Source organism: Vicia villosa, unplaced genomic scaffold (genome assembly GCF_029867415.1).
Source record: "Vicia villosa cultivar HV-30 ecotype Madison, WI unplaced genomic scaffold, Vvil1.0 ctg.000481F_1_1, whole genome shotgun sequence".
Taxonomy (NCBI): domain Eukaryota; kingdom Viridiplantae; phylum Streptophyta; class Magnoliopsida; order Fabales; family Fabaceae; genus Vicia; species Vicia villosa.
Genome location: NW_026705234.1, coordinates 59,181 through 76,101, shown reverse-complemented (window position 1 = coordinate 76,101; position 16,921 = coordinate 59,181). Strand labels below are relative to the sequence as shown.

Below are 16,921 nucleotides of genomic sequence, written 5' to 3'. Positions count from 1 at the left end.
TCTCTCTCTCTTCCATCATCTTCATCTTTAACCTTGTGCTCCAACAGAAACCTGCATCAATGATTCAGAACATCAATGACATGTCACTTGGAAAAAACATGTAAATGTGAACTATATCTTTCAAAAAGACAATCAAAGTACCAAAATTGGAGCTTCTTCTGACATTTTCATTATGATACTTAGTTCTCCTCCTTCTAAGTTGGACATCACTCTCGCAACTGACTCTACATGTATTTTTCTTTTTGAGATTGTAGTTTTTTCCCCCTTCTTTTTATAGCTCTGTGATTAAATAAAATATCATTTAACACATAATTTTTTTTATATTAGATTAAATATATTTTATAATTTTTTAAAAAATTACAAAGTCACTTATAAGTCAAAACAAATATTTTTTTGTCAAGTAGTATACTGACTGAAATTTCCCTTTTAAAAATTAATAAGTGAGATGTCTCGGATTCAAATGTACATTCTTATTCTTATGTTTCTACACAACTATCAACTAAGCGACCTTAATAGAATTCAATTAAAAGAAATATATTTAATAGAAAAGAATGAAAAAGCTCCTCTACAAAAATTGATTTCAAGTCATTAGTAATGAGTTGGGTCCTATTAGTCAAATCGACCTCCATGGGGAAGGCTAGATAAGTAGAACTAAATTGGCGGAATAAGGCACAAAATATTATTTGAATTTTTAGAACCATTTCTTGTTGTTGATTGATATGGCAGAACCAACTGAGATCCGCAGGTACTTCATTTCTTCCACCTCCTTCTTCTTCTGATTCCGTCTCATTCACTTTAACGCCGTTATTACATTCTGCAAAACTTTCAGTCGAATATCAGAGATTCACAAGCTTTGTCGTTACGACAATGACGAAGAATCAAACCCTTCGGATTCCCCCAATTTACTCCTCGACTCTGCTCTTCATGTTCAAGTTACGCGCGTTTTCTCAAATTCTCACTCTCACTCTTACACTCACACTGTCAATTTATTCACTTTCAAATTTCATTCTTACAGAACACAGTGGAACAAATTGTATCCGAATTCTCTGATTTCAATTCCCTAGGAATTTCAGATTTCGGTAATTCAATCAAATCTTTTCATTTTTCGTTTTCCTTATGCAATTTATGTTATGTGAAATTTACCTCGCGTTGCTGTAGATACTTATATACAGCATTTGCAAAAGGAACTTAACAATGTAGAGGTTGAAACTGCCGATTTAGTTACCGAGATTGAGCATCTTGCAAAAACTAATACGGATGGTTAGTCTCACTTGCATTTTTTGTTTGTTTTACATAGCACCGTCGATCATTCTATATAATTTTTGTTTTTTCTGGCAGATTCTATTCAGTTGGAAGGCAAACTTGAAGAATTGGTATGTTCTTTACAATCTTTACAATTGCCATCCAAAAATGGGTAGCAGCAAAACTCGTTGCCCGTTTGATTGCTATTTTTGTATAATCTTTACAATTAATATATTACATCTGCTTGCTACTTGGTTCATTTCCAAACAAGCAACTGATTGTGTCTAATTTTATACTTTAGCTAATATTAAAACACTTGTGTCCCTAAATATTATAGGATCCAACTAACTAAATCAAGAGAATTGAGAAATAATTAGTATTTGTTGCATACTTATTGATTATAAAAAAAACATGTTAAATTATTAGGTATTTTGGTAAATAAATATTTATTCAAGTTGAAAATTTGAAGGGATTTTGATTAAATGGTGCAATGAAATTTCGCTAGATTAGTTGTATACCTATATGCTCATTATGAAGGAACCCTTGTGAGTTAAGTATATGTCCACTACATTTATCCATCCCCTTTGTCTAATGAGGGGAAGGGGATTTTCCATTCAGTAATCATGTTTTGACAATTGTTTTTTTAATAATTATAGGAGCAGATAACAGCTGAGGCTAATGAAGGAAATGTTTCCCCAATGTTGCTAGACACCGACATGAATCTAGGCGAAAATTTGGAGGTGATGTTGATGACTACACCCTACTACTTTCGGTTTATTTTTATTCTTTTTGGCAGTGTATTAGTTTCAAACACAAGTGAATTGATTACTCAATAAACACTATTCTGCTTCTTTTATAGAGAATCATGGTGGTGGTCATTTACTGTATTTTTTACACTAAGTATATATTTGATTGAAATATTTCTTTGTGTGTTGCAGCAATTAGAACTTGAAAATAAGGTTGATGATTTGAAGTCGATTCTGAAGGCTGTGGAGTGTCTTCAGTGTAAGGTTGAGTGGTAAGTTCAGCTATTTTCACTCACACTTTCAGATGATTATCATTATACTATGGCTAACTGATGCTGTCCCTTTTTTAAGGTTTAATGCTCTAGAGCAGATTGACGATGCATTGGCTGGTCTAAAAGTGCTTGCATTTGATGAGAATTGCATTAGGCTGTCTTTGCAGACTTATGTCCCAGCAGTAGAGAGCATTTCATGCCTACAGAGAGTTGAAGATACCCTTGATGCATCTGTGCTGAATCACGAGTTATTGATTGAAGTGTTTGAGGGGACCACAAAGTTAAAGGCTATTCAGGTTTCAAAGCAGACTACCGTTTCGTTCTTTGACTTGTTTGTTACAACCATTGTTTATTAGATTAGGCAATCGTGTTCAGCAATGATATGGATAAATAATGATATGAACCATCACTTCTGATAGGAAAAGGTGACAGTTTAAGTGTTGCCATCTAGATAAGCTTCTATGAACTATGAAAGGCTTTTATGTCATCAAATCACATAATGTTTGCTTTGAAGTTGTTTCTTGTGGTATTTTGAACTTGTGCTTTTGCGTTTTCTGAAGCAGACATCGACCAAGAAAGTTAGGCTCAATTGCATTTAGTTTGATGGTGATATTGATTCTGATATTCCATTGGCTTTATGCTTATTACACTTTTTTTTTGAGGGATGGGGGTGTAAATCTCAGAATTTGCTGGATATATCATGTCACGTGGTCGCATCAGCGGGTTTGCTTTTGATTTATGACTGCTTTGTAGTTACCTTTTTTTAGTTTTAGTTTAGTAACTTTGCTGTAGGTGATTAATACTGCGTAAATATTGTTTTGTACCTGTATTTAGGTGAATTTTAAAAAAAAAATTTAGCCATGGAGTTATTTTTCTCATTATATTGTATGAAAGTATTCCATCCAATATGTAATGATTCGTAAAAAGATTCTATAGTGAAAGAAGGATCATTCTCCAATTTCATTACCACAGACATTTCTGGATGGAATCCTTAGCATCATACTTTGTTGCTAACTTTAGATTTCATGACGAAGACTTAAGAAATGATAATTATAAGATTAGTTGCTGAAGGAACTTATTTCTATTCATTAGTACTAATGCTTCACACTTCACACGTCATCCTGGCAAAAGCAAAACATAGCAACATATACCGTTTCCCCTTTCCTAATCTCTTCCTTTAGTACGAGAGTGTTGGTTGCTTTTGATATAATTCCATTTGGTTATACTTTAAGAACAGCATATAAAAGCATTAGCTTTCTCATTAGTTTAGTATAGCATTGTTCGATTCCTAGTTAGCTCTTGTTGATTTGTTAACTATTTTGCTTTTGTTTTTTAGGTTTTTCCAAGTGATATATATGTGGATGACATTGTCGATAATGCAAAATCTGTCAGGTCCGCAGTTTCCTTCTTTTCTCTGTTTAGGTTTACTTAGTTCTCACCTCCTCCCAAATTCCTTATGGCTGGAACTCATACTTTTTGACTATCATTCACCATGCAGTAAGTCCTCATTGCAGTGGTTAATACAAAAACTGCAAGATAGAATTAAACTAAGCACACTTAGGCGTCTCGTGGTAAAGGATGCTAATAAATCAAGGTGAGACTATATTCCTTTGGATTTGATGTTATTAGTTTGGATATGATTTAATGTTCTTTTATCTATTTCATATCTTAATGTAGATATTCTCTTGAGTACTTGGACAAAGATGAGACTATTGTAGCTCATTTGGTTAGAGGAATTGATGCATACATAAAGTTATCTCATGGTTGGCCAATTTTTGGTTCTCCATTGAAGCTTGTATCTATCAGGGGGTCAGATATTTTGAAGAAACGCTCTCCAAGTTTTCACTGCGAAGTCGAGGTAAGAGAATTCCACTGTGTTAGCTATGAAGTTTTCAGATGTTATTCTTCCTTGTGCTATACAGATGTGTAAAAGCATTCTCAATGTAGTATCAAAGTTTTCACCTCAAACTGCCGTACTTAAATTGCTTGCTGAATCCACTGAAATTGTGGAGTAGTTTCTGCATGTATTTTTATTTCTTTTGATAATAATTGGAATATCAATTCATCGACCTAGCCAATATGCTAATCGATTATATGTTACTTTTAGTCCTCAAAAGTGTCTTTATGATAGTACTCCGATATTTGTGAAACTTAATTGTACTATTACTAGAGTGACCTTGGTAGCAATATGGTTTCAAATTATGAAGAGTTCAAGCCTAGACTTCAATATAGCCCACCTAAGTTCAATTATTTTGTTTGAAACTATGTCAACCTTAGATACACGTTTTGAACATAAAGAATTAGCTCAATATAGGTTTTAGAAGAAGCTGTAAATGTTCTACAATTTGTTGTATCATGATACTATCTCGTAGTTCCTTTCAATCACATTATGTCAGTAAACTTATATTGAACAATACTTGGTAAAGTTGCAGCTGCATTGATTCTTGTACTAATTTTACTTGGAATGTGTATTTTTATTATTGAGAAGTGAAGAGTTTGCATTTGTGATACAAAATTGTGGTGGAAGAATGAGGGTACTTTAAAGGATACATTTTGTAGGCTAGTAGTAGATTAACCTGAGCGCTTTTAAGAAATTACCAGGTTGTAATTGGCTACTAATTACATGTTTCAAAGTCACATTTTGTGCATGGCGTTCTAAATAATTGGAAATTTGTAGAAATTGAAGCTTCTTTAGCCATGTGAAATTAAGAACTTTAAAAGTACTGTGCAAGTTAGCATGTCTTATGGCAGCCCCTTGATTTTTTGCTATACTATTTTTTAAACAAATGGGTGACTGTCTCCTACATACAAGTATCTATAATGAAATCATGTCTTATACAATTGGGGTTAACTTCAATTCCTTGAAAACATTATAAATAGAGCAATGGCTGGAACTTGGAAGATTTGTGCACTGACTTTTTATTTCTTTTGGTGGATTGTCTTTTCAGAATTTGGCCAAGAAATTAGATACTCATAATCAGCAAAATATACTGGACTTTGTTGATGCTGTTGAAAAAGTGATTATAGAACAGTTGCAGCTTGATCCTAGAGCCGCTGCCGGCTCAGGCTAAAGATGTGCTCACAACTTTTATGCTCACTGTAGAGATGCCTCCAAAATCTGTATGTTTGAAGTCCTGTATCTTTTGCTCATATTCACTTCTTTATTTGCTGAAGAAAATATTATAATTATCTTGTTAAGATAATTTACTGCAGTTTTAAACAGGAGACTGACATGCTAAACTAGGATATGTAACATTCGAATTGTCAGGATCAGTTAATCAGATGTTGTGTAGAATTATTATTTTTTTCTTGAGTAGTCCCATAGATCATAAGAAATTAGTATTTTTTAAATGATAGCATGTGCCAATGATTGGAAAGCCTATCATTTTCCTTAGCGTTGCGTGCCTTATCAGTTCAAAAGTATTAGTACTTCTACAGCTCAACTTTTAGTCATATCCTGCATGTACACGTCTTATTTGAAAGTGCTTTTCCCTTTTCAATTTAAGTAATACCTTCAAATCCTTGTCCTAATTAAAAACAGTTAGGATATTTCAAAGTTTAGATGTATCTCCCACTTGGCAATTTATAAAAGATCATGAAATTGCAAATTGATGAATATCTGTATTACAAATATAATATGGAAGGGGGGTACATTAAGCAACACTACATTACATTTAGATACGAAAACAAATTTTATTCAAATGCTCAATGAAACAAGTGAAGATAAAATCCCCCAAAGACAAAGTAAGAATTATATAAACATATAACTACAGCACATCTAGGCAATTTAAGTGGCAACACTGTGGAGCACTACAGTCTCAACGGTGAGTCCGGGTCCGAAACCGAACAGTACACCCCATTCCAACCCCTCGCCTGTTGTTGCAAGTCCGCCTTCTTTTGACTTCCTCCTCATCTCATCCAAGATGAATAACACACATGCACTTGACATGTTACCATACTCGCTAAGCACATGCCGAGTGGCTTGCATTTTCTCTGGCTTTAAGCTTAGTTTGGCTTCCACTTGGTCCAGAATTGCTGGTCCACCGGGGTGTGCGATCCAAAATAAGGAATTGTAATCAGAGACACCTAAAGGTTCAAAGGCCTCAACAAGAGCTTTCTCAATGTTCTTCGAAATGAGACCAGGAACATCCTTGAGGAGATGGAATGTCAGCCCGACTTCACGAAGGTGACCATCAATGGCTCCTTCACTATCTGGAAGGATCGTTTGTGCTGTCCACACCAATTCAAACAAGGGTTTCTCAATTTGTGGTAATGGGTCTGAACCTACAATCACAGCTGCTGCACCATCTCCAAACAAAGCTTGCCCCACAAGGCTATCAAGATGAGTATCACTTGGTCCACGGAAAGTTACTGCAGTGATCTCTGAACAAACCACCAACACACGGGCACCTTTGTTGTTTTCAGCCAAATCTTTAGCCAAACGAAGCACGGTTCCACCAGCAAAACAACCTTGTTGGTACATCATGTAACGCTTCACATATGGACGAAGGCCCAAGAGCTTTGTGAGCTGATAGTCGGCACCAGGCATGTCCACACCACTGGTGGTGCAAAAGATGAGGTGGGTAATCTTGGACTTAGGTTGACCCCATTCCTTGATGGCCTTTGTTGCTGCCTCTTTTCCTAGCTTTGGTACTTCCACAACCACCATGTCCTGTCTTGCATCCAATGAAGGTGCCATGTACTCACATACACTTGGATTCTCTTTTAGGATCTCTTCTGTCAAGTGCATGTATCTCTTCTTTATCATTGACTTATCACCTGAAAAATTATATGCAATTTAGTCTTAACTGTTTTGCACATGCTGAGAGTGACAGTACAAATTTAAGGAGGAAAACAAAACAACATACAAGCACATAACACAAAAAGATGTATGAGATAGATATCTTACACATGCGCTGAAATTTTTCTTTGAGCTCAGTCTTATGCTCACTGTTTGTGATGCGGAAATAGTAGTCCGGGTAAGTACTCTGATCCACACAGTTTGGAGGAGTTGCAGTGCCTATTGCCAACACAGTTGCAGGGCCTGCAGCCTTCTGTGCCTGGCGTATCTCATCAACTGTCACCATTTTCTTTCTGAGTCTAAAGTTGGCAGGGACGATGAAAAGAAGGTGAGTACTGATAGGTTATATCTATCCAAGGATTGGAATGGTTGATGGCTTGGCACGTTTGTTGTTATGCCACAAATGAAGGACTCGAAAAGATATCAAAGGGTGTGTTGCAATATTGCTCCTTAAGAAACGTAGGTATATATATATGAGTAGAGAGAAGGGAGGAGAGAGAACTGGTAGATGAAGCACATGCTTAACTGACCAAATTTCTAGCAAACTAACATAATTATTGAATATAACAACCTTGTAATTGGAAAATGAATGGTTTAGTAGTATATAATTTTGGAGGTAGGTGAGTTATCTTCCAGTTGCAAGTTTCAACCCCCGCATGACTGCATGGATTGAAGGTTTGTTACATACCAAATTATATTATAAATGTGTATACGGAAAAACTTTATAGTATTTGGAAGGAAAGTTTGAATGGGAAAAATATGTTGTTGCTTTGGTGTGTCAGTATCAGGAAACCGAATGGAAACAACTCTAACCCTGACACCTTTAAAAAAATGCGTCTGTGTGATTGTTGGTATTCGAAACAAACACCGACATATTCATTTTTTAAATTATTATCGATGTTGAAGTATCGGTGACATATTTCCGGTCTCAACCAAGTATTTAGCTTGGTCACATAGATATAGTTCCAGTGTTAGGTGAGAGACTTCTAATTTTAAAATTATAATGGAATAATGTTATCATCTTTAAGTTTTTTTTATTTAATTTTTAATATTACTATGATTAGTGTTTTTGCCTCTGCAGCATGTTTATTGAGATTAATCTCCAAATGATTTTCAGTCCTTAGGAAAAAAAAAGTTCTGCAAGAAACGTAATGAGATTGTCCTCCATAAAGCTCAACCTCTGTAACTAATTGAACCTTAATTGGATTAAGTTTGTTTATTCTTTCATATCACAGTTGTTTATACATACCAAAAAATACCAAAAATTAATAATAAATTTTTATTTTTTTGAAAACGTTTATTTATCTTGTTTATATTATCATAAACTATTTATGATCTCACGGTACTCGTTTTCTCTATACAATATACAATTAAATATATTATTGAGAAAATAATAGTTAATGTTAACTTGAATTTCAAATACAATAAATAATTGGATATTAAATAGTAAACCTCAATTTTCATTAAAAAGAAATATACTAAAATCATTAGTTAAGTAACCTTCGAGATTTAAGATAGTGTACTCACGGTATAAAATAGTTTTACACTCATCTAATAGGGATTCATCATTCAACCATATCACACAACTAATTTAAAAATACAGTGACTTGACATAATACATTATAGTAATTGGTTGACTGTGTGAAATTATTTTTCACATAAGTACATATCCTTTTTTCTCATAACCTTCTTACAAAAGTATTTTTTAGAAAAAGTATATAAGATTTTTTTGGGTGAAATGCTATTAAATACAAAGAAAGTAGGTATGCATTCTTCCCAAAGAGTGTGATCCATAACTTGTGGTGATAATTTTAGGTAGGATATAAAATTAATCAATCTGACTATTAAAATCAATGTCCTTCTAATTTTATAACTGTTATTTAGAAATAACTAGTACATATTTAATTCTTATCAGACATATTTAGTTCAAAATTAAATTCTCATTCTGTCATGTTATTCCACTCTTTTTTTCCTTCTATTTCACTCCTCTCTATGAATCTTGAGGTATTGTCGCATGTGTGCATCTTCCTTTTTATTAAGCTGTTAACTAGTTATCAGTGTCAATTACTCATGAATGCTCCTCCAGTCATAATTATGTGTATAAATCAATGCTCAGTGCATTATTTCAAGGAACTAAATGCTACTAAATGAAAAGTTATATGTAAAGATTAAAGATCCAAAGCGAAATCATGTTAAAGAAGGGATTCATGCTACATGTCTGATGGATTTGCTATGAACCAAATCAATACATTGTTTATTTCTAAAGATCTTATCGGACAACCGAAAATTAAAAGTTTATATAACATAGTAATAATCATGGATAATTAAAGGGATATGAATCATATGAAAAGTGATCAAGAAAGAGCATGGAGCTAATAGAACTTGCTGCCTTAGTCAAATGTGATGATTTAGGTGGCCACGCTATGGAGCAAAACTGTCTCAACAGTGAGCCCAGGTCCAAAACCGAAAAGAACACCCCATTCAAGCCCCTCACCTGTCGTGGCAAGTCCGTCTTGTTTTGACTTCCTCCTCATTTCATCTAAGATGAATAACACACACGCACTTGACATGTTACCATACTCGCTAAGTACATGTCGAGTGGCTTGCATTTTCTCTGGCTTTAAGCCTAATTTAGCTTCAACTTGGTCGAGAATTGCTGGTCCACCTGGGTGTGCAATCCAAAAGATGGAATTGTAATCAGAGATATTCAAAGGTTGAAACGCCTCAACAAGAGCTTTCTCGATATTCTTTGAGACGAGGCTAGGAACATCCTTGAGGAGATGGAACGTCAGCCCTGCTTCTCGAAGGTGGCCATCAATAGCTCCTTCACTATCTGGAACAATTGTTTGTGCAGTCCATACCAATTCAAACAAAGGCTTCTCAACCTCAGGCAACGGGTCTGAACCAACAATCACAGCCGCAGCTCCATCTCCAAACAACGCCTGTCCCACAAGACTATCAAGATGGGTGTCACTCGGCCCACGAAAAGTGACTGCAGTGATCTCTGAACAAACCACCAGCACACGGGCACCTTTGTTGTTCTCAGCCAAATCTTTAGCCAAACGAAGCACCGTCCCACCAGCAAAACAACCTTGCTGGTACATCATATAACGCTTCACATAAGGACGAAGTCCCAAGAGCTTGGTGAGCTGATAGTCCGCACCAGGCATGTCCACACCACTCGTCGTACAAAAGATGAGGTGAGTAATCTTAGACTTAGGTTGACCCCATTCCTTGATAGCCTTCATTGCAGCCTCTTTTCCTAGCTTTGGCACTTCAACAACCACCATGTCCTGTCTTGCATCCAATGATGGTGCCATGTACTCACACATACTAGGATTCTCCTTCAGAATCTCTTCAGTCAAATGCATGTATCTCTTCTTAATCATCGATTTGTCACCTGAAATATATAATACGCAGTTTAACTATTAGTCTTAACTTAAGTAACACTTAAAATAGAGACATAAAAAAGATGTATATATCAGTACCAATGTATCAAGTATCAGTATATCTTACACATGCGCTGAAATTTTTCTTTGAGCTCGGTTTTGTGCTCGCTGTTTGTGATACGGAAATAGAAATCCGGATAAGTACTCTGATCGACGCAGTTTTGAGGAGTAGCGGTGCCAATTGCAAACACAGTGGCAGGGCCTTCAGCTCGCTGTGCCTGGCGGATCTCATTAACTGTAACCATATTGGTGGTGGAGAGCACGTAGTAAAGGTTAGAAGTAATGAAAGATGGTAGATGAGAATTTTTGTGTGAGAAAGTGTTGTGAGGAACATGATGTATATATAGTGTGGCTGGCCGAGTAAGTAGAAGGAAAAATAGTTAGATGGAGCTGAATGTGTTACATTACAACAACGACTAAAGAAACATGATACCGGCCGGCAAATTCGTGATTATTGTATTATGATAATAAAATAGAAAATTGAGTTTGAATGAGAAATGAAGATTAGTGAAAAAATAATGAAAATATGAGTTATTAGGTGAGGGAGGCTAATTACCAGCTTGGCGCATGACTGTGTAGAAGGAAGACTCCCTCACTTACCAACCTAACATAACCACATTTTCTTACGAGTCAGTCAACCATTTACACTCTGTTTGGATGCAATGAAGGTAGAAGGAAAGAAAATACAAGAACGGAAAGCACTTATTTCAAAATACTTTCCCTTATTTGGATGAAATGAAAACTTGAAGGGAGAGATTAAATTAATTGTGGGACCCACAAAAATATTTTCCTCTCATTTATGAAGAGAAAGCTTGACAACAACCATATTTTTTTGCGCCTCTCATTTATGGAGAGAAAGCTTGACAACAACCACATTCTTTTGCTATATCTTTTTTTTTTGCCCTTATTTACATATTGCATTTACATTTTGTATAAAAATCATGCTTCTTTATGATGTCTTTTTGTCATTGAAAAAAATATATCATTCTTTCCCTTCACTTTCTCTTTTACTTTTATTCATAACAAACAATTAAAAAAATTTCACTTTCCTCTTATTTTCTACTCACTTTCATTCCTTTCACATTCACTCATTTCACTTTCTTTCCTTTCACTTTCTTTTCCGATTCAAACAAACCATTAGTGTTATTCCTTTAGAGGTTAGTTTTTTTAAATAGGACTTCATTTACTATAAGCTCTTGTCCTCCTAAACGAGTTCCACCACATAAATTGAATTCCAGCATAGTGTTCTGTTTCATTTTTAAGTATTTTATGAAAAATGATTGATCTTGATCAGATGGATCTTCGTGGCTTGCAATGGATTGAATCTTCAGTGAACTAGGAGGTGTACCTGCAAGGTACTCTGATGCCAAACCGAGAAAAGAGAGCAATCAGAGTGCAAGTACAAGGTAAGGAGAGAATGAATTATGTTACGTGGCCAAAGTCTCGCTATTGGACTGGATACTCAGACCCAATTCAGAGACTGCCAGGATCCTACGTGTGTAGTGGAGACCAGCACGTGATTTCCATCCTGGGTCAACCGCTCCGAAGTTTAAGGGGAGACGCGGTCTTTCAGGGAGTGTGTGGACTCCGCTTTATTCGGAGGATTGGTGGTGAAGGAACCCTACGAGGAGGGAATCCTCGGCGGAAGAAATGGCTAGAGGTGCTCGCAGGGAGCGGCTGCCCGGAGTCGGACAGGTAGTGTTGCTCGGGTCCTATCCTGCCCGACTGAGGGTTAGTGGAGTGGTTTGGCTAAGGGCCACGTGCTTATGCCCGTCTGACCGACATTTTAGTCTGACCGACGTGCTTGCGGCCACATGCCGAGGAGGAATGTTCCATGGGCTGAGAAAGATTTGGGCTTTAGTCCAATTGTGCCACGCGCCGGCCCAGTCTAGAACAATAATATTGTGTGATTTTATTGTGTTAATATTTTTAAGACGAGTATTTTAACTAAATATATTATTTATCATTCTTATGTGTTAAATAAAGAGAAAATACAAAAATTAAAATAATATTGTATAGGAGTATTTTTGTGATAAATAGAGAGAAAATGAAATAAGATACTATGTATGGATTGTATTTTAACTATTGCCCATTTATTCTGGAATAGTCTTTGGTAAAAAAAAAAAAATAGATTTCAAAATTGTTATATGAAAATTCTTTTGTTTTGTTTTAACTTTTTTGTTTGTTTCATATATTCCAACAAATTAAATTATTTATAAAGAAAGAGGTGCTTGTGAATTTTGAACTGATTTTTAGGATAGAAGATTAACATTTAAGTCAACAGATATTTTAGTATACGGTTTGATAAAAGAAAAACATGTACACACGAACTTAACTAGAATTGTTTCACTTGTGAGGCTGAAGACCGGATATTTTAGTGTAAGACAAAAAACTCTCAAAATTGTTTTAAATAAACTGGTCAAAATGAGAAAGTGTGTTCGGATAATCAAGATGCTTTTATACTATTTGCATTTGACACTTTTGATTCCTAACACTTGTGACTGTGAATTTTTTTAATTGAAAATTCAAAGGCTCATGCATAATAATGTCGTGTATTCCATGATTTTTAATAAGATTGAATTTTCTATCTAAAATAGATAGCGACCGAACTTATTGAACTTTTTTTTTTTGTATAAATTAATATTATTATTAGATAATTGCACATTTTAATAATTTATTTTCAATGTATATTTAATTCTTTACAACCGAAATTATTCAATATTTTTTAACAGGAAAAACACTTAAATTTTAATTTTAAAAAGTAAAATATTCACTAACTAATTATAAAATAAAAACTTTAGTGGGCCACCAATTTACTTCAAGTTCAAGTGTGTTTGTCCTACTTATGTTCTTCCAACAAGAGCTAGAACCCAACTCAGATAATAAATGAGTAATTTATATTCCCTCTGTTTCAATTTTTTTTTTTTTAATTTTCACACTTTTTAAAATAATGATTAATTATATTGATGTTAATAATAAAATGAGTGTTATTTATTAAAATAATTTTTTAATAATAAATAATGGAATAGTTATATAATTTAAAATACACTAAATAAGTATAAGTTAGTAGAAAGAAATAATAAATATTATTTTGATATTCTAAAGAGACAAATAAAACTAAAAAAAAAACTATTATAACACGAAAGAACTATTAAATATGCTCTCAAAGCTTACTAAGATAATAAATACTATGTTAGTAAAATTAACAAGTTAGCTAAAGAATTATTGTTTGTTTGAAAGATGAGAGATTTCTATATGGATTTATTAGTCCTTTACACCATCTTCTAAAAATTATTAGAAAATTTCTTTAGCCACCTCCCTATGGGGGTCACCCCGCGAAAATCCGAAAATACCCCTGCTTCGGAAATGAACTTCCGAAGCGCTTTTTTTTAAAAAAAATTTCCATAATTCGGAAGTGCATCTCCGAAAACACCTCATGGGGGGTGTCTTCTGATAACATGATTTTATATCGTATATTTAGCTTGAAATCCATAGATATTTATAGCATTTTCCGTTTATTATGTTAATTTATTATGATATTACGCGTGTTTTTGCTTTGTTTCAGGTTTTACACTCTTACTATGCCGAATTGTGAAAAAGAGAAGAAATGGAGCCAAAACGACCCTTTTCTATGCCTAAAAGACGTAAATTGGGTGCTGAAGTAAAAAGGGAGTGCAATTAAAGGCCAAGTGTGCTAAAAGAGGCCCAAAGACTCAATGAAGCAATCCAGCCCACGAAGGAAAGCAGCCCAAGCCACACAAGTAAGCAGAGACGCACGTCTCTGCCACCTCAGCAAAAAGGGAGACGCACGTCTCCACCTCCCTAAATTCTCTCCACTTGAGACGCACGTCTCAAGTCTCCCTGAAGAATAGGAGACGCACGTCTCCACGTTCCAGTCTGCAGAAGTTCCTCTTTTCACGCAAAGCAACTGCAAAGTCCCTCCTATAAATAGGACCAGTCACTTCACTTCAATCGGTCCGATTTCCTGCCAACGAAGTGCTGCCGAAATTGTACCGCGAACTGCTTTTTCCTTATTCTGCTTTCATTTAACCGTTTATTTTCTCACAACGATTTCTACACTGGAAATTGTTGTGAACTTTTCGTAGATCTAGCCTTACGTTAGATTTATCGTTTTATTTCCTTGTTTTTATTTTCTGCCATTTAAATTCCGAAGAACGATCCAGCCAACCTGTGGTGGAAGTTCGAGTACTTCAAGATTCAATTCAATTCAGATTTATTTTAATTCAGGTTTATTATTTACCGCCTTTATTTATATTATTATTGCATGATATATTATATGCCAATTAATATGCCTATTAATATTAACCAAATTTATTTATGCATGTTTAACCATATTAATATGTCTGGCTAAATTACTAAAGGTGTCGGTATGTAAAGTAAGTTAACCGTAGGGATCCGAAATAAATTGGCTTAAATTATGTTTTATTAATTATCACTTATTTTTGGTTTATATGTCTAGTTTAATTAGTAAGTCTTAAAACCAATAGAGCGAAAGTTTGAGGGCTTAAGACGGTCAAAGGTTAAAACCAATAGAGCGAAAGTTTGAGGTGTTTAACTGGATAGTAGACATAGGACATTAGTTTTAAGGATGGCGAAAGCGTATTAAAACTAATTGGAACTTATTTATTTTCAAAAATTGTTTTTACACTCGAGCGGGATGGCGAAAGCATACGTTAGGGTTATTAGCTTGCTCCGAGTCAACAGAGCGAAAGTTTGAGATTAGGAGATTTAAATAGATAACAACCTCGTAAAATAGGCATTTTATTAATTACATTGTTTCCAAAAAGCTCTTCTAAAATCTAATGGGATGGCGAAAGCGTACATTAGGATTAGGATAGTAGTCTGAATCAACAGAGCGAAAGTTTGAGACGAGGATTTTTAATCAATTGGAATTAGTAAAGATTTTTAATTTAATTATGCAAAAGCCAATGGACCTTCGGATTACCTTTAGTTAAACGAAATACATACTGATACCTGTCTTTTATTATTATTCTTTATTTTCTCACAATCACTTTCCCTTAGGAACAATCGAAATTTTAGTACTCCTAGCTTTACATAGTAACCTTAGATAACGGTAGATCGATTCATAGTCCCTGTGGATTCGATATCTTTTAAAACTACACGACACGACTGTGCACTTGCAGTTATCAGATTTATAGACACGTAAAGTCGCGATCAAGTTTTTGGCGCCGTTGCCGGGGACTATTTAAGTCGATATCGTAACTCACTGTTACACCGTAGAGACTAGGACAATTCTTCCCTTTCTTTTTGAACGATTGTATGCCAAATACTCGTTCAGAAGGAGGAGACTTAATACAACGAATTAACGAGATCGAACGTTTCATTAACGTCAAACGTCGAGCTCGCAATCTTCCCGAAGTAGCAGAAATTCCGATTAATCAGGAATTGATTTTTACTGATCAAATCAATCAAATTACCCCGAAGTTAGAGATGGCTGCTATTCGTCCTCTTAGAGACTATGCCGCTCCTTCGCGCGCTGAACCGCATTCAAGTATCGCACCACCTGCGATTGAAGCGAACAATTTCGAACTAAAACCTTCACTGGTCCAAGCTGTTCAACAGAATCAATTCTCTGGAAGCCCTGTAGACGACCCCAATCTCCATTTATCCGTGTTCGTGCAATACGCCGACACTATCAAAGCCAACAACGTTAGTTCCGAAGCTATTCGATTACGCCTTTTCCCTTTCTCCTTGAGAGATAGAGCGAGAGCGTGGCTTCAATCCCTGCCTTCCAATTCCATAACTACGTGGGACGAATTGAAGAGAGTATTCTTAGCGAGATATTTTCCGCCTAGCAAAACTGCTATGCTTAGAGGTCAAATCAACGGATTTACCCAGAAAGATAACGAATCACTCTTCGAAGCTTGGGAACGTTACAAGGACATGCTTAGAATATGCCCTCATCATGGACTCGAACCATGGCTGATCATCCATACTTTCTATGGTGGTCTCTTATATAACACTAAAATGACTATAGATGCCGCTGCTGGCGGAGCATTAATGGACAAACCCCATGATGAAGCATACAAACTCATTGAGAACATGGCACAAAACCATTACCAATGGGGTGGAGAACGAGCCGCTCTAGAGAAAGCCCAAACCAAAGGAGGAATGTACGAAATAAGTGGTATAGACCGCGTTAACGCTAAAGTAGACGCTTTAACTCAAAAGATCGAGAATTTAACCATCACTCCTTCAGCCACCGCTGCCGCTGTAGCACCTAACTGCGAGATTTGTGGATTGACTGGGCATGTAGTTGCTGAATGCCAACTCTTGACCGGAGTCCCATCTGATCAAGTAAATTACGCTCAAGGAAACCCTTATTCTAACACGTACAACCCTGGATGGAAAAACCACCCGAACTTTTCT

At 35.4% G+C, this 16,921-nt stretch overlaps 3 protein-coding genes and 1 non-coding gene across 4 annotated transcripts; 1 reads left to right on the top strand and 3 right to left on the bottom strand.

Moving 5' to 3' along the window:
- The first annotated feature begins 604 nt into the window (after positions 1 to 604).
- Positions 605 to 5,835, top strand: LOC131628793 (uncharacterized). Its single transcript, XM_058899608.1, has 12 exons — positions 605 to 745; positions 830 to 932; positions 1,016 to 1,079; positions 1,159 to 1,260; positions 1,339 to 1,373; positions 1,899 to 1,982; positions 2,181 to 2,260; positions 2,340 to 2,556; positions 3,597 to 3,652; positions 3,759 to 3,854; positions 3,938 to 4,118; positions 5,209 to 5,835. Exons 1-12 carry the CDS (start codon positions 720 to 722, stop codon positions 5,329 to 5,331), a joined length of 1,167 nt encoding a protein of 388 aa, XP_058755591.1. The 5' UTR covers positions 605 to 719; the 3' UTR covers positions 5,332 to 5,835.
- A 98-nt stretch (positions 5,836 to 5,933) lies between these two features.
- LOC131628792 (chalcone synthase 1B-like) lies at positions 5,934 to 7,536 on the bottom strand. Its single transcript, XM_058899607.1, has 2 exons — positions 7,170 to 7,536; positions 5,934 to 7,039 (listed from the first exon to the last, which is right to left on the bottom strand). The coding sequence occupies exons 1-2, from the start codon at positions 7,345 to 7,347 to the stop codon at positions 6,048 to 6,050; spliced, it is 1,170 nt and encodes a 389-aa protein (XP_058755590.1). The 5' UTR covers positions 7,348 to 7,536; the 3' UTR covers positions 5,934 to 6,047.
- A 1,693-nt stretch (positions 7,537 to 9,229) lies between these two features.
- Positions 9,230 to 11,094, bottom strand: LOC131628789 (chalcone synthase 1A-like). The gene is made up of 3 exons (XM_058899606.1): positions 11,067 to 11,094; positions 10,578 to 10,745; positions 9,230 to 10,461 (listed from the first exon to the last, which is right to left on the bottom strand). Exons 1-3 carry the CDS (start codon positions 11,077 to 11,079, stop codon positions 9,470 to 9,472), a joined length of 1,173 nt encoding a protein of 390 aa, XP_058755589.1. The 5' UTR covers positions 11,080 to 11,094; the 3' UTR covers positions 9,230 to 9,469.
- Positions 11,095 to 16,357: 5,263 nt separating this feature from the next.
- On the bottom strand, positions 16,358 to 16,464 carry LOC131628833 (small nucleolar RNA R71). Its single transcript, XR_009291908.1, has one exon. It is a non-coding gene; the product is annotated as a small nucleolar RNA R71 (small nucleolar RNA).
- Between the last annotated feature and the right edge of the window lie 457 nt (positions 16,465 to 16,921).

What these genes read in the sequence shown, in the direction of transcription:
- LOC131628789 (XM_058899606.1), bottom strand. An exon ending in AGAAAAATTTCAGCGCATGT is followed by an intron (nt 10,462 to 10,577) that starts GTAAGATATACT and finishes TATATATTTCAG; the next exon opens with GTGACAAATCGATGATTAAG.
- LOC131628792 (XM_058899607.1), bottom strand. Translation starts at nt 7,347, where the DNA reads ATGGTGACAGTTGATGAGATACGCCAGGCACAGAAGGCTGCAGGCCCT. An exon ending in AGAAAAATTTCAGCGCATGT is followed by an intron (nt 7,040 to 7,169) that starts GTAAGATATCTA and finishes ATAATTTTTCAG; the next exon opens with GTGATAAGTCAATGATAAAG.
- LOC131628793 (XM_058899608.1), top strand. Translation starts at nt 720, where the DNA reads ATGGCAGAACCAACTGAGATCCGCAG. An exon ending in TGCAAAAACTAATACGGATG is followed by an intron (nt 1,261 to 1,338) that starts GTTAGTCTCACT and finishes TTTTTCTGGCAG; the next exon opens with ATTCTATTCAGTTGGAAGGC. An exon ending in CAAAGTTAAAGGCTATTCAG is followed by an intron (nt 2,557 to 3,596) that starts GTTTCAAAGCAG and finishes TTTGTTTTTTAG; the next exon opens with GTTTTTCCAAGTGATATATA.